The following is a 15761-nucleotide window of genomic DNA, read 5'->3' on the forward strand; positions in this document are numbered from 1 at the left end:
CACATGGCACTCATGGCCTTTACATCTATATACCTTCTCACTTAGTATTTAACATAAGTGCATACACATATTAACATCAGAACTTATTTCTCTCCGGTCTAGAACTCATAAAAAACCATACTTATTTCTCTCCTGTCCAGAACTCATCAAAAACCATCTCGTACAACTATGGAGACGTTGAAATAGGTAGCGATTGTTGTGGCCAAATAATCGTCAGCAATGGAGTCACGACATTTGGATGATTACTTGACGTGTCATTTTCTTAATTATTAAACAAACTGATATGTTATATTAAGGGTGGACACTGATATGTCATCTTCTTGTTTTTACAGTGTAGGTTTACGTAAAAATAAATAAAACCGAATAAAATACTCGAAAGTAGAAATTAAAGTAAAATTATAAACCCGGGTTTTCTGCGTACGAGTTGAAAAGCTATGAAATTTGTTTTCTGCGTATGTTTTTCACGATATCTATGATTAGCAGGAAAAAGGAATAAAGAGAGAAAAAAAAAGGTAAAGGCATGTTCTTGTTTATACATTCGGGTGGCTACAATATCCCGTGAACTTAAGTTCATCGAGATATTAAACTGATGGATGAAAGTGATGAAGATACAAGATTTGTTTCTTTAAATCTCACCCGTTGATTTGATATTATAGATTTTCTGCATACATTGTAGGTCTACGTAAACATATGAACTGCAATACACACACACACACACACACACACACACACAAAAGAACAAGCTAAAGGTAAACTTAATTAATAACCTGGGTTTTGTGCAGTCAAGTTGGACTAAATAAAGATTGAATGTTTACCATTGCCTGAATCGTATAATCATGTTTGCTAAGTAGCTTGTTTTTATATAATAAATAGTAATTCAAGAAGCAAAATTGTAATCGTGAAGTGTATGGAGACAAGGAAATGCCTGATGCCTATGTACAATAGTAAAGCACTTTTTTAGTTTGCTGAGAATATAGTCCCCTCCATACAATCAAACAAACAAAACGAAACAAGATGAGATGTGACGTATACCACAGTTTAATTATTATGGTTATTATTATTATTTCTTTATTGACAAGATGTTATTTTGTACTACTCTAGGAAGATTCGAAATTGGGTTCAAGGGGGCGAAATTTACGTGGGTACTTATTTCTATGAAGATATATATTGAGATTTGAGCTCATCTCCCCTACATAGTTTGGGGTGCTGCTGCAGAGAAGTTGCTCCATATATGGCTTCGTTAAGGAGCCCACTCGGTAAGTACCCAATATAATTTTCTCTATGAACATGTTATGATTTTAGTGAACTGGGTTCATAAATTTGCTGCTGTTATAGTGAAGTAAAATTCTATGGTGTGGAATTGAATGATCTTCATCATGGCTTTTACATCTTCGACTCTTCGCCTTCTTTCTGTTTGATCATTTCTTTCTGTGAATCTATATATAATTGCACTCCATGCAGTTTTTCATTTTACTCATGTTTTCCTACTTTTCCCTCTGCTTAACATGCAGTTTTATGATGATTTGTGAACCTTTTTCGGATATGCAGGAAGTAGCTTTTCATGGATTTGTGGTGGAGAACTTGAATTGGGTTTTTACTGCACTCAAAGAACTATCATCAATGGCGTAAATCAACTCTTCCTCTTTACTTTTCTCTTATTTAGCCTTATAAGTACTATAAGGAAGCATTATATTACTGTTCCAGCCAGAAGGGACCAGTGCTCTCTAGTTGTTTCAATCTGCTGTGCTCTTACTAGCATTGCATATTTTGCTGCTGGTTTATGGGATCTAGTAGCCAATGATGATCAATCAGAACATTTTGTCCGGTTGGATTACTTTGTCCGAGGACTATTTTGGATTTTTTTCACAGTTTCCTTGCTTGTTCAAAGATCCAAGTGGATCAAAATCCTAAACTCCCTTTGGTGGCTCTCCTCCTTTTCATTGGCCTCAGCTTTAAACATCGAAATACTTGTAAGAACTCATAGCATTGAGATGTTTGATGCAATGACATGGCCAGTGAGCTTGTTACTTCTCTTATGTGCTGTTAGAAACCTCAGTCACTTTGTTCATCAGCATGCCCAAGATAACAGCCTATCTGAACCTCTATTGGCCAACAAATCGATAGGAAAGAGCCAGAAATCAGAACTAGATCATGCTACTTTCCTGAGCAAATTGACATTTGCTTGGATTAATCGTTTACTCAACTTGGGTTCCTCGAAAACATTAGCTCTTGAAGACATCCCTTCTCTTGTTTCTGAAGACGAAGCAGATTTAGCATACCAAAAGCTTGCTCATGCATGGGATTCACAGGGAGAAGGGCTCAAGCAGCACCGGGAACCTGGTTCTGCAGACGATAGTGAAAGTTTACAAGAAAGAAAATATGTGGATAGCATTATTTGCATTTATCAGGACGATTGCAATTGTAGTTTCTCCTCTTATACTATATGCTTTTGTAAATTACTCGAATAATGAAAATGCCTCTCTCTGAAGGCCTCACTATTGTGGGGTGTCTAATTATTTCCAAAGTGGTTGAATCTTTGAGCCAGAGACATTGGTTTTTCGACGTGAGGAGGTCTGGAATGAGGATGAGGTCAGCCTTGATGGTGGCAGTTTATCAAAAGCAGCTGAAGCTTTCTAGCTTGGGAAGGAGAAGACACTCAGCTGGTGAGATTGTAAATTATATAGCAGTTGATGCCTATCGAATGGGCAAGTTCCCGTGGTGGCTACATTCCACATGGAGCTATGCGTTGCAACTGTTCCTTGCCATTGGAGTTCTTTTTTGGGTGGTGGGTCTTGGTGCTCTTCCTGGTTTGATTCCTCTCTTGATTTGTGGTCTCCTGAATGTGCCATTTGCAAAGGCACTTCAAAAGTGTCAGTCCCAATTCATGATCGCTCAAGACGAGCGACTAAGAGCCACTTCTGAGATCCTTAACAGTATGAAAATCATCAAGTTACACTCCTGGGAAGAGAAATTTAAAAACGTTGTTGATTCCCTTCGTGAACGTGAATTCAAATGGTTGTCTGACTCGCAATTTAAAAAGGTTTATGGCACTTTGATGTATTGGATATCACCCACCATCATCTCTTCAGTTGTCTTTCTCGGATGAATCCTTTTCAAAAGTGTCCCTCTAAATGCAAGTACCATATTCACGGTTCTAGCTTCACTAAGAAGCATGGGGGAACCTGTAAGAATGATACCAGAGGCTCTTTCAATGATGATCCAAGTCAAGGTTTCATTTGACAGGCTCAATGTGTTTTTGCTTGATGACGAGCTGAAAGATGACGAAGTAAGGAAGTTGCCCTCACAAAATTCCCATAAGAGCTTAAGAATAGAAAGGTGTAATTTCAGCTGGTATCCTGATCAATCAACCGATCCAACTCTCAGAGATGTGAATTTAGAAGTGCAACGGGAGCAGAAAGTTGCAGTTTGTGGACCAGTTAGAGCCGGAAAATCATCACTACTATATGCTATACTTGGAGAAATGCCGAAAATTTCAGGAACTGTGAGTTTAAAACAGATGAAAACTTCAATATACTGGATGCACTATGTTTTTTAGTCTTGACACTAACTTTATTAATGCTTGCAAGCAGGTTGATGTATTTGGAACCATAGCCTATGTTTCTCAGACTGCTTGGATACAAAGTGGGACAGTTCGTGATAACATACTCTACGGCAGGCCAATGGACAAGAACAAATATGAGAATGCCATAAAAGCTTGTGCTTTGGATAAGGACATTGATAGTTTTGACCATGGTGATCTTACTGAAATAGGAGAGAGGGGGCTTAACGTGAGTGGGGGACAAAAGCAGCGGATTCAACTGGCCCGAGCTGTCTATAGTGACACTGATATCTATCTTCTTGATGATCCCTTTAGTGCAGTGGATGCCCATACTGGTGCAACTCTATTTCATGTAAGAAAGACAAAGTTCAAGCGTTTTCAGAAGCGTGAAAACCACATTTAGCTTAGTAATATCGTTGTGGAAAGAGTTTACTCAATTTGAATGAGTTATGCAGGAATGCATCATGGCTACTCTAGCAAAGAAAATTGTGATTCTGGTGACTCATCAAGTTGAATTCCTCTCAAAAGTTGATAAAATTATAGTACGTTGTTATTAACTCATTTTCAAAGTTTATGTGCAATAAAGATTCAAATTATTTTGCACATGAAACCTTGTTTCATTTGTAGGTAATGGAGGTTGGACATGTCACTCAATCAGGAAGCTATGAGAGTCCTTTGACAGCAGGAACAGCATTTGAGCAGCTTGTACATGCTCATAGAGATACGGTAACAACATTGGGTCGTTCCAATAATCAAAGTCAAGGAGAATCTGAAAAGGGAGATATAGTTCGGCCGGAGGAACTTCAGGCGGGTTACCTCACTACAATTAACAGTGAAGGGGATATTTCAGTGAAGGGTGTGCCTGGCGTGCAACTAACAGAAGAAGAAGAGAAAGGGATTGGTGATGTTGGACTGAAACCCATTCGGGATTATTTTCTTGTGTCTAAAGGAACACTTCTTCTAATCTTAGGCATAATGGCACAATCTGGTTTTATCGGATTTCAGGCTGTTTCAACTTATTGGCTAGCTCTAGGCATTCAAATGCCTAACATAACCAATGGCATGCTCATCGGCGTTTATACAGCTATTTCAACATTTAGTGCTGTGTTTGTATATCTAAGGTCATTTTCAACAGCCCATATGGGATTGAAAGCTTCCAAAGCCTTTATCTCTGGTTTCAACAATGCTATATTTAAGGCTCCCATGCTCTTCTTTGACTCAACCCCTGCTGGCCGGATTTTGATACGAGTGAGTGGTCAAAATGCTACTTTATGCACTCTCCTAACTGTATTTCAATCACTCGTTATCAAAACCATTTGATGTTTCTACTTTTGCAGGCCTCATCTGATTTAAGTATTTTGGATTTTGATGTACCTTTCTCCATGATCTTCATTGTGTCTGCTGGCATTGAACTGCTAACAACGATTGGAATTATGGCTTCTGTCACATGGCAAGTTCTCATTGTAGGCATTCTCGCCATGGTTGCCGCAAATTATGTTCAGGGGTATTACCTAGCCACTGCAAGGGAACTAATAAGAATCAATGGAACAACTAAAGCTCCGGTTATGAACTATGCATCGGAGACATCACTTGGAGTGGTTACCATAAGAGCTTTTAAAATGGCTGACAGATTCTTCCACAACTACTTGAAGCTAGTTGACACAGATGCTCGACTGTTATTTCATTCTAACGCAACCATGGAGTGGTTAATTTTAAGGACAGAAGCACTTCAGAATTTGACCCTTTTCATGGCTGCTTTCTTACTTATCTTACTCCCCAAGGGTTATGTTGCTCCAGGTACTTATTAGAGCAATCCTTGTTTGAATTTCATGGTGCTTATAGGTGTTTATCTTGAACAAATTTTCTCAATATCTGCAGGGCTTATAGGGCTTTTGCTGTCATATGCTTTATCAATAACGGGGACACAGATTTTTGGGACTCGATGGTATTGCAACTTATCCAACTACATTATCTCAGTTGAAAGGATAAAACAATTCATGATGATTCCGCCAGAGCCTCCAGCAATTGTGGAGGATAAGAGGCCACCATATTCATGGCCTAACAAGGGTAGGATAGAGCTCTATTCTCTGAAGGTAATATATTATTGCTGTTCTTTAACGACCTTATCATTTGATCGAGTTAAAATTCTAACCATTAATTATTTCTTTTTGGTTGGTTTAAAGATAAAATATCGTTCAAATGCTCCGCTAGTTCTAAGGGGAATTACATGCACATTCAAAGAAGGCACTAGAGTAGGAGTTGTGGGAAGGACAGGAAGCGGAAAAACTACACTCATAAGTGCTTTGTTCCACTTAGTAGAGCCGACCAGTGGTAAAATTCTTATAGATGGACTTGACATCTGTTCAACGGGTCTAAAAGATTTGAGAATGAAGCTCAGCATCATCCCTCAAGAGCCAACTCTTTTCAGAGGTAGCATCCGAACCAACTTGGATCCTCTAGGCCTTTACTCTGATTATGTGATATGGAGGGTGAGCTAACTGACTCCTGTTAAATGATGAAAAAGTCTTTCCCTGCATAAATTTACTAATGAAACCATGTTTTTAGGCATTATATACAATGAGTGCTGTTTCGTACTAGTATGATTTTAAGGACATTTTCATTTGCAGGCTCTAGAGAAGTGTTAACTTAAGGCGACAGTCAGCAACCTACCTAATCTACTCGACTCCTCTGGTGGGTTTATAATCTTTCCTATGGAAGAATGAGAAACACAATCATGAACATCTTACTTAATCCCCGGTTCCAACTATAAACATATTGTTCTGTAATTATAACTATAATGACTTCAACAGTGAGTGATGAAGGGGAAAATTGGAGTGTCGGGCAACGCCAGCTCTTTTGCCTTGGAAGAGTCCTTCTCAAGAGGAACAGAATTTTAGTTCTCGATGAGGCTACTGCCTCCATTGATTCTTCAACAGATGCCATTCTGCAGAGAATCATAAGGCAGGAATTTGCAGAATGCACGGTTATAACCGTAGCTCACAGAGTTCCAACTGTTATAGACAGTGACATGGTCATGGTCCTCTCCTATGGTATTCTTTTATCTTTTGATCATATTTTAATCAAACTTAATACATCAAAAAAATTAAAAAAAAGGAAAAAAAAATACGAATAAGCTGATGCTCGACAAGCCTATGTGCTTAATCCAAACTGCAGGGCATGTGCTGTTTTGGTAATTGGATATTAAATCCTAAAGCTAATATGTAATGTGATTTTGTTTAAAAATATAGGGAAGCTGGTGGAGTATGAACAACCTTCAAAGCTGTTGGATACCAACTCCTACTTCTCCAAACTTGTTGCTGAATATTGGTCAAGCTGCAAGAAAAACTGATGCCACCAAAATGTCAGCAACCACAACTCATCTAGTTTGCAATATGAATTCCCTGCTCCAAGAAAATCATGATTCATGGCTGAAATCGTCGATGGAACGCAATACTTCAATTGTGGGAGTGAGAGACACTGATCAAATTATCATTTGTAACTTATAAATTAATATTAAGAATTATGTCCTTGGAAAGTTTGCTGTTAAAATTATTTTTGTGTAATGAGAAGCTTGAGGTCACTGTAAATTATGAAATGGAATAATGGACCTTCAACTTTTCATGTTGGAATAACACTAATTGTAGAGACATGTTTTACTCCTTTCCTTTCTTCCTTTTTCCTTTTTGGGTATATTCATATTTCCAAGAGCATCCCTTTACTTCTACGGAATCAAATTGATGATGGTTTCATAGTGAAGTTGATGATAAGGTTTGGAATGGATTGGTAATTAGATTTGCACTACAAGTTTCTTGATGTCTAACATTTACAGGTCTGATATACTTGTAGACATAAGAATAAAATTGAATATAATTTTGACAGAAGCAGTAGTGTTCAAGTGCTAATCAATTATTTAGTTAATATGCCCTTAATTACTTGATCATTTCATTTGAATTCCTTCCACAACTTCACATTGCAGTGAAATAAAGTAAAAATGATTTACAAAATGAACTCTTTCAGAGAATGGAAAACGAAATTGTTTTTAAAAGAGCCCCTAAATTTAGATGTTACGCAAGAAAAAGAAGGTCAAAGTGCTTCTCCTAAAGCCCACTTGGCATATTATCATGCTTATTTTGACGTACCCTACTACTTTTAAGAGAAGCACATTTCACCACTTTTTATTATCTTCACGTATGTTCTGTATCAACAAAATATATGATTTGGCACTTGACAACCTTACTGCAATATATAATGCAAGAGCTAGTTTATCATTTATGACAATTCAAATTCATTGAATAAACGTCTTAATTAGAATCGTTTATTCTTTTGGTCATCTTTTCAAGATTATCTAAATTATATTTGATTTAGAATAGTCATCCATATATAATAAAAAAATAACAGTAAATTATAAGGATGCTACTATTGTCATAACAATGATTTGTTTGGCACATATAGGTCTCTAAATTGAACAAATTTTTCTAAGATGAATATTAGATGATGATAAAAAACATGAATGGTTTCGATTATGATATTTTTATAAGGAGAAATAATGTCATATTAAATATGAATGAGGAGTGGAGTTAAGTTGTAGAGGAGGGAGGGTAAAATGACAATTTACTCTAAATTACTCAAATTTAGCAGACGTTTATTAATAATCGAACATAAGGAGGCAGACACATTGCCTTTGCCATTTTTTGACATACAAAATTGTACTTTAGACTAGGGTCTCATTTTAATCTTGCACAGGGCCTTCTAAAACATTAGACCGGCCATGTCCGTTGTACAAAACTGTTATCACGACTTTTTGCAAATTAAACTGCTCTAAAACCCTCTAGAGACAATGTGTGAGAGGTCTTAGGTTCGATTATCATTAAAGGCAAATTTGAACAACATCATTGCTAGCCCATTGTGAGGCTAAACTCACCCCCTCCTCCTTAGTGTAGATAATATCGTTTGTTAAAAAAAACAAAAATCACTCAAATACATCATGTTGATATGTTTATGTCCTTGTTCATAGCTTATGAGATTGTACGTTGTTAATTTGTGGTGATGATATCGATACCAACGTTTTTTTAACGGTTTTGCTAAACTACATGCATCTTATATTTTGACGGACAATAAATCTAAACTATTAATTTAAGTTGATTTCACTATCCAACTAATACAGGAACATGAACCATCATCTTTTCCTCGTTTGAGCGGTTTCTTTTATAAGACTATGACAACAATCTCTGTGGACTCTGCCCACGTTTCAGCCTAGGAAAGTTGCCTTTCATGACTAAGAAGGCGAGGATCAAAATCCCATTTGGTATATATGCATGCATCATAAGTTAAAAGTTAAAACATATATAAATATGTCACTAGACCGTAAAGCCTGCCAGTTAAATAAGTTTGAATGGCCTTTTGTTTTCTTCTGTTTCTTTAATTTTTTTAAAGTTGCACAATCTGTTCGTGGCAGGAATTTCCGTCAGGGATGCTTTCTAGCCGACGAGCACACAGCTCCCTGAGAGGTCGGCGCCGGTTGATGCTTTCTGTCGGGCTTCTGCTTTACTGGCGGGCTTGTCAGGCAAAGCCTGTCGAGCAAGGCTTGTCGGGTAAGGCTGAAAGAGAAGGATAGAGTTAACTTTGAAAGGTGCCTTTGTGGGGCCTTAGGTATAGGCCTTGAGGCAATCAAGATTAACTTTTAAGTGCTCAGGCGTGCCACTGCCATCTTCAACATGGCAGATGTAAAACGGATGATGAGTTTTAATTATATATATACTCGAGAGACTATGTTAATTATGACAGGTGCCTTTGTGGGGCCTTAGATGTAGGCCTTGAGGCTTCCCGTTAATAACTAACTTAGTACTCGTATATATAAGGTTCGTTTTCTTGGTTATATGAGTCTTATAACCATTATACTTCTGATTACCTGAGCCCGAAGAGCAGAATGAATCCAAATAGGTGCCTTTGTAGGGCCTTGAATAGGCCTTGAGGCTTCCCATCAGAATTCATTCTATACTCAACGTTCTAGCCCAAGGAGCAGAATGAATCCAAATAGGTGCCTTTGTAGGGCCTTGAATAGGCCTTGAGGCTTCCCATCACAATTCATTCCGTACTTGAACGTTCTATGGTAATCATAATATAATAGAAATAAAACTAAGTGACAGGTCGATTACTTGCGCCTCAAGTAACTTCGGACTTCTTGTTTATCAAAGCTTGTCGTGGATGGGTTAAGTCCACCTAAGGTTCTTTTTTTATGCCTTGAGGCCAAGGACTTTTGAGTGATCAAATCTTACATGCCCGAGGGCTTAGAACTTAGATCTGGCTTGAAATGTGAAGACATATTCAAATCGGATTCAAGCGCTGAGAAAGTCTTTTAATAGCCATATTACTAGAAATAACTTGGATACAACTTGTAATATACAACATATTGCTAGGCTAATGAATGAAAAGACAAAAACAAAGAGGATCGGGCAAGGTTTAACCTTGTCGGGCAAGGCTGATCGTCTTGCAACTTCCTATCTTTGTGGTTTATCAGGAGGTTTGAAAGCTTAGAAAAGGGGTGGGAGATGAGTTTACAGAAAGAAATCGATACTACAGCAAGAGTTGAATAAGGTAGCAGAGCTATTACAAAGGGTTTATCCCGAAAGGAATGAAGGCTTGGGCTGACTATAGCTTCGTTTTGAAGGCAAATCTGGCTTTGAGCAGAGTTTGTGCTTGTATTTGTTGGTTTGTTTGAGTGTCCTTAACTCTAATTTCTCTTTCTTCTTTTATAGACACTTTGACTTGGCCTCCTGTAACAATAATCTTGCCCGAATGCAGTTTAAAGGATAATGACTCATCAGCTATTTACTTGTACTGCCACTGTAAAGTACTTTTGGGCTGATTAGCTGACTGGTCTATACCACTTGGCCCTTGGGTAGGTGAGCAAGTGGTGCAAATGATCTGCACCTAGTCAGGAAAGGCTTTTTCTGCCTTCTGGGCTTGGGCTGTGCTTCGGGCTTTTCTCCTCTTTTTGGGCCAACTCCCTTCTGAGCCCAAAGTTTAAGTTTTAACCCAAACACAATCCTTACTTTTTTTTTCCTAAACAAACGATATTATTTATATTAGGGAAAGGAGGTGAGCTTAGCCTCACAATGTACTAACAATAAAGTGGTTCAAATTTACCTTTAGCGAGAATTGAACCTTAGACATCTAACTAAGAAGTGAAGGAATAACACTAGACCCTAGTACTAAGTGACAATCCTTACTTAATGTTTTATTAGTAAATAGATGTTCAACTCTTGCATGACGGCATGGAGTCGAACCCCCTGTCGGTGGCTAATCTAACAAAATCTATTGGACAAAAAAAAAAAGAAAAAGAAAGAGGTGACTTGTTTCTTCAGAGAGAAACAAAATGAAGGGGATCCTCCACGGCAGGCTATAAACTTTGTGAGAATGTCACATCCCATATAAAAAGTACAATTGGAAAGAACATAAATGCAGAAAACCAACATTTTCAATCTTTAATATTAGTTTTTCTATGATATGTACTACTAAATGGTTCGAAAAGTCAACAGTTAGATCTCATGTATAGAAATCTAATGGATTTTTGCATGAAATTCATACCACTAAGTGAAACATGGCAATGTAGCTAGACCCCTTTAATATGTTAGAGTTGAATCTTGTAATGGACAAGGATTGTCTGCCCTCCCACTTCCGGTGTCCTCCCATACCCTCCTGTTTGTGTGGTCACGGTTAAGCCACGTCAACATTTTAGATTATTTTTTATAGAGATAATAAGACAAAAATGAATAGTAATATAAAATGTTGACGTGGCTTAACCGTGACCACACAAAATAGGAGGGCACGGGAGAGCACCAGAAGTAGGAGGGCAAACAATCCTTGTCCTCTCGTAATTTCTGTTTAGCATGTTTTTCTCCTAACAAATGTGGTAGGTGATAGTCTACCATATACATCTGCGACGTGAATATGACAATTAGTTTTATCTGTTTGGTTTTGTGAATTTCCTAATGTAGTAAGTGTTATAATTAGGTTAATTTGACCTTTCATAGTATTACAATCCGCTATAATTCCCTTCACTTTTCAGAAGGAAAAGAAAAAAACAATTTCCCTCTTTGTTTCTTTTCTCAAGGATTATATTGATCCAATTTCTTGATCAATAAGAAAACACAAAACTTACAAACCTTGGTTTCCAACCTAAGAAAACAAAGTTAGGGTAAAATTAAGGGTTTCCATGAATTTGCTTGGCGCTATCACATCAATTAGGTCAACCAACCACACACACTTGTACATTACACAAACAGAGTAATTATTTAACTAATTTTTACTATTGCTGGACAGGGAGAGCTTGAGGTAGTGCCTCAACAGAAATAGTCTGCAACTTGCAATCTGCTGAAAGAAACTGAGCATTTTCTTCAATGGAAATTGAGTTGATTAGGTTTAGCAGAATCTGCTCAAGCTCCTCCCCATCAGTCCACTCATGGATGCCAGCCTTGATGAGTAATGGGTTTTTGCAGATTAGGTCAAAAAGTGGGAAGTTCTTCCTTGGCATCACAAAATCTCCTTCTTTGAGCTTCAAACTTGGGCAGTAATCTCCACTTCCATCACCAAGATAGATTAACCTTTTCTTCCCCTCAGTTGATACAGAAGTCTGGATTCTTTCAAGGATCACACTCTGTAAATAATTAAAAGTACAGTAAAATTAATAACTTCATGGTTGATTAATTTTCAACAATAGAGTCTATTAAACATTGTGTTTATATATATATATATATATATATAATATTATATACTAAAGACATCTAAATAGAGAAAGGGTATTCAAATTTGGATGCGATTAATATATTGTTTGTTATTTATATGAAGTCATTATTATGTATGAGAAAAATAGTGACCTCATGTAAAAATCCTTATTGATTATGACATATTAAAGATTGGGGGCTGACAAATAGAACACAGTGGTCATAGGATGTCCAGAAAATAAAGCAAAAATAGAGTAATACTTTCCAAGCCTTTTGGACCCGATTGTTCTAATTCTGTTGGTGCATTATATATATATATATATATATATATATATATATATATATATATAATTATTCTAAAATATGAATATACCTTGCACATGTTGGGAGGGCAGAGGCTGCAGCCATGAGGGGAATTGGTGAAATCACAGTAAGGTGAAATCCTAAGACTTCCTTCTTCATCAACATAACTTGGGTTGGTGTTGATCTCTGAGAAATATTCCTCTAATCCAAGATGCTTCAAAATTGTCTCAATAAAAAACAGATTTGCATCACTCAAAATCCTCAAATCACACCTGCAAAACCCCACAAAAACAATAAAACCACCACAAATTAATTTTCTTATTCATAAATAATAAATAATTAAAAAAAAGAAAAAAAAGAGTAGTTTACAGAAAGAAAAGTTTGGAGAGGGTTAACATACCCTAAAGCATGAGCTGCTTTAATGGCTGGCACAACTCTTGGATGAATTGGGATCCTTTTCAGAACCTCCGCAGTGTCTTCAATGGTTTTTCCTTGCGAACGAAGCTCCTTCATCATCGTATCCTGCATTTTTTTTTTGTCAAAAATTAAACACATATTAATTAAAAACAACATTAAACTAAACCAAAAAATTCATAAAAACAACATATATATATGCAACATAAACATATGACGAAATTAGAAACGATACGAACCATGAGTGAGTTCCAAGGCATGGTGGGGAGAAGTTGATTGAACAAGTCAGTGGCACCTAATTCATCCACCACCCAATTGTCACTATCACACTCAATGATTGTCTTGTCAAAGTCGAAAACCACCACAATTCCTGCCATTTTTTCTGAAATTTTTTGCACCAAGAGAAAAAAACACACACGGAAGCAGAAGAACAAGCTTAACGAGTGTTTCTTGGTTGTTATAATTCCTTCTGAACAAACGCAAAGAAGAGAAGGGTATTTATAGCAATCCAAGTGTGTAATTAGTAGCTAATACGGATTAAAATTCCAATGGAATATTACGGGAATAAAGACGTATCTGGAATCGAATGCCCTCTTGGCTAATATTTGTTGGGTGTGTGATGGGGTTGTGGCCGTTAGATTCAAGAACTTTCGGATGGTTGGAAGATCGGATGGTGGAGAGTCTAGGGATAAGATGAGTAAAACGCGGGAATATGAGGAATATTCGAAGGGAATTGAGTTCATTCTGGTGGCTGCCCAACTTTGGAACGCACTTACCACTAACATTGGGGAATATTCTGAGCATGCTTCAGTCGGTGATCCTATTTTACCTGTTTTTTTGTGGCTGCTAAGTGCTGCGTCACACTCCACCTCTACATTTGGAGGAACCGTGTCGGTTTGGGTTCTATATTTTAATCAGAATCTTTATTAACTATAACGGTAATGTTAACAAAATTAAATTTTGTAAACTAAATAATGATTAGATTATTACTTTAAGTATTGGTTAACTAAAATTAGGGGTGTAGTCAATTTTGATTTCAGATAATTTTAATAGACTTTTTTTAAATGACTGATTTTAAAGGATTTTAATATAATTTATAATTTTATATAGATTTTGATAGTTTATTGGGTTTCCATTATAGATTTCTTTGGATTTGTATAGAGATTTTTTTTAAGATTTTACTCTTACAATATATAAAATGAATTTCTTTCCTAGTACACAATATGAAAGAAACATAAAAACTTAGCAGAGAGAACATTGGGGTAGATATTGTAATTTCTAACGTAAGAGAATTTTTGTTGGGGGGTTCTCACCAAATATCAATATGCTAGAAATTGCATTTCAAAGAAGAGACTTGATTCTCCAACCTTTAATCATCAATCAAAAGCTTCACAGTACCACCTTACTCCTGAAACCTATATGTACACCACTAACAATCTATAATAACTTTAGCAGACCCAACACTTTAAGGCAGAGTAGACTCATTTGGGTATAATTCAATTCAGTCACATATAAGCAAACCAGAAAGACCCACAATTTAGTCACATAATATCATTAATTAAATTAAACACATCATTCATTAAACATAATCCAACATAATCCAATTAACAAAAAGTATGAATAAGCTAATTAAACATAATCCAAAATTAAACGAACAAATAAAAACTAATGTATCATGAGTCAAATCATGTCACAGCCCGTCCCAAGATTTTTATCGGAATATGTGAAAAGACGAGTTTGCCCTCGGACGTTAAAGGATGTGTGTGAATTATAATTGGGTTAAATTGTTTTAGATTGGTGACCCAATTAAAACTAAGATTTTCCTTAGTTTTGATTGGTGATTTTTGGACCACACACATACCAATCTTCTCTCTCTCCTCCCGTACTTCTCTCTCTCAGACACTCTCTCTCTCTCTCTCCCTTCTACGTACGGAAGTCAACCAAAACCTTTGCAAACACGACGGATCGAAGTGGAAAATGACACCATTGTGTTCGTGAAGCTCAGATGAACACATCCATACCATTTACAAGTAAGAACTACTTCGAAATCACGTGAAAACCCTAACCCCGAATGAGGTACTGTTCATGCAAAAATGTATGGATTGTTTTTATGGAATTTGAAGCTTATAGGAAGCTTTGTGAGGTCCCTAGGAGGCTAGGGATAGTTCGTTTGAGGATTTTGGACGTCGGAAAGTGGAGATCGACAAGTTTTAAATTTGGTCGGAAATTCGAGGTAATTTCAGATGTGTTCTCGTGAATTTCAAGGACCCAAATTGGTATATCATGATTCTACTTGTCTTTAGCTTCATTTTGGTGAAAATTTCATGGAAAATGGTGTTGAATTGGCTGAGATATGAAGGCTTTTCGATTTCCCAGTTTTCCGACGATGGCGAGGAGTCCGACAAGCAATCGGAGAAGATGAGCGAATATTCCGTCAGAGTTGATGGAATATTCTGACGCCGTCAGGTAAACTTAACAGAATCTGTTAGCTTTTAACAGAATATTCCTAATGGGGTTAGAGAATCCGTCAAGATTCCCTGCGCGTGGCCGCGCGTATTGTTGTGCACTTGCCGGCGCGTGGCGGCGCGTGTGGGGTCAGAAAATTATTTTAAAAATTCCTGGGTGATCGTGACGTTGTGTAGGTCACTGTGGTATATTCATATACCCAATTTGAGCTATGTATGAGAAGTTATTACATAGTTTGGTATATGTGCATTAAAGTGACGTTTATATAGTTGCTTCTCCTATAGGCGAGACCTATC

At 37.0% G+C, this 15761-nt stretch overlaps 1 protein-coding gene and 1 pseudogene across 1 annotated transcript; one reads left to right on the top strand and one right to left on the bottom strand.

Moving 5' to 3' along the window:
• Positions 1-1114: 1114 nt before the first annotated feature.
• Positions 1115-7219, top strand: LOC114822741 (ABC transporter C family member 8-like; annotated as a pseudogene).
• Positions 7220-11751: 4532 nt separating this feature from the next.
• Positions 11752-13785, bottom strand: LOC114822735 (inorganic pyrophosphatase 1-like). Its single transcript, XM_029097801.2, has 4 exons — positions 13239-13785; positions 12986-13107; positions 12656-12857; positions 11752-12215 (listed from the first exon to the last, which is right to left on the bottom strand). The coding sequence occupies exons 1-4, from the start codon at positions 13374-13376 to the stop codon at positions 11868-11870; spliced, it is 810 nt and encodes a 269-aa protein (XP_028953634.1). The 5' UTR covers positions 13377-13785; the 3' UTR covers positions 11752-11867.
• Between the last annotated feature and the right edge of the window lie 1976 nt (positions 13786-15761).

This window comes from Malus domestica, chromosome 17 (genome assembly GCF_042453785.1).
Source record: "Malus domestica chromosome 17, GDT2T_hap1".
NCBI classification, from domain to species: Eukaryota; Viridiplantae; Streptophyta; class Magnoliopsida; order Rosales; family Rosaceae; genus Malus; species Malus domestica.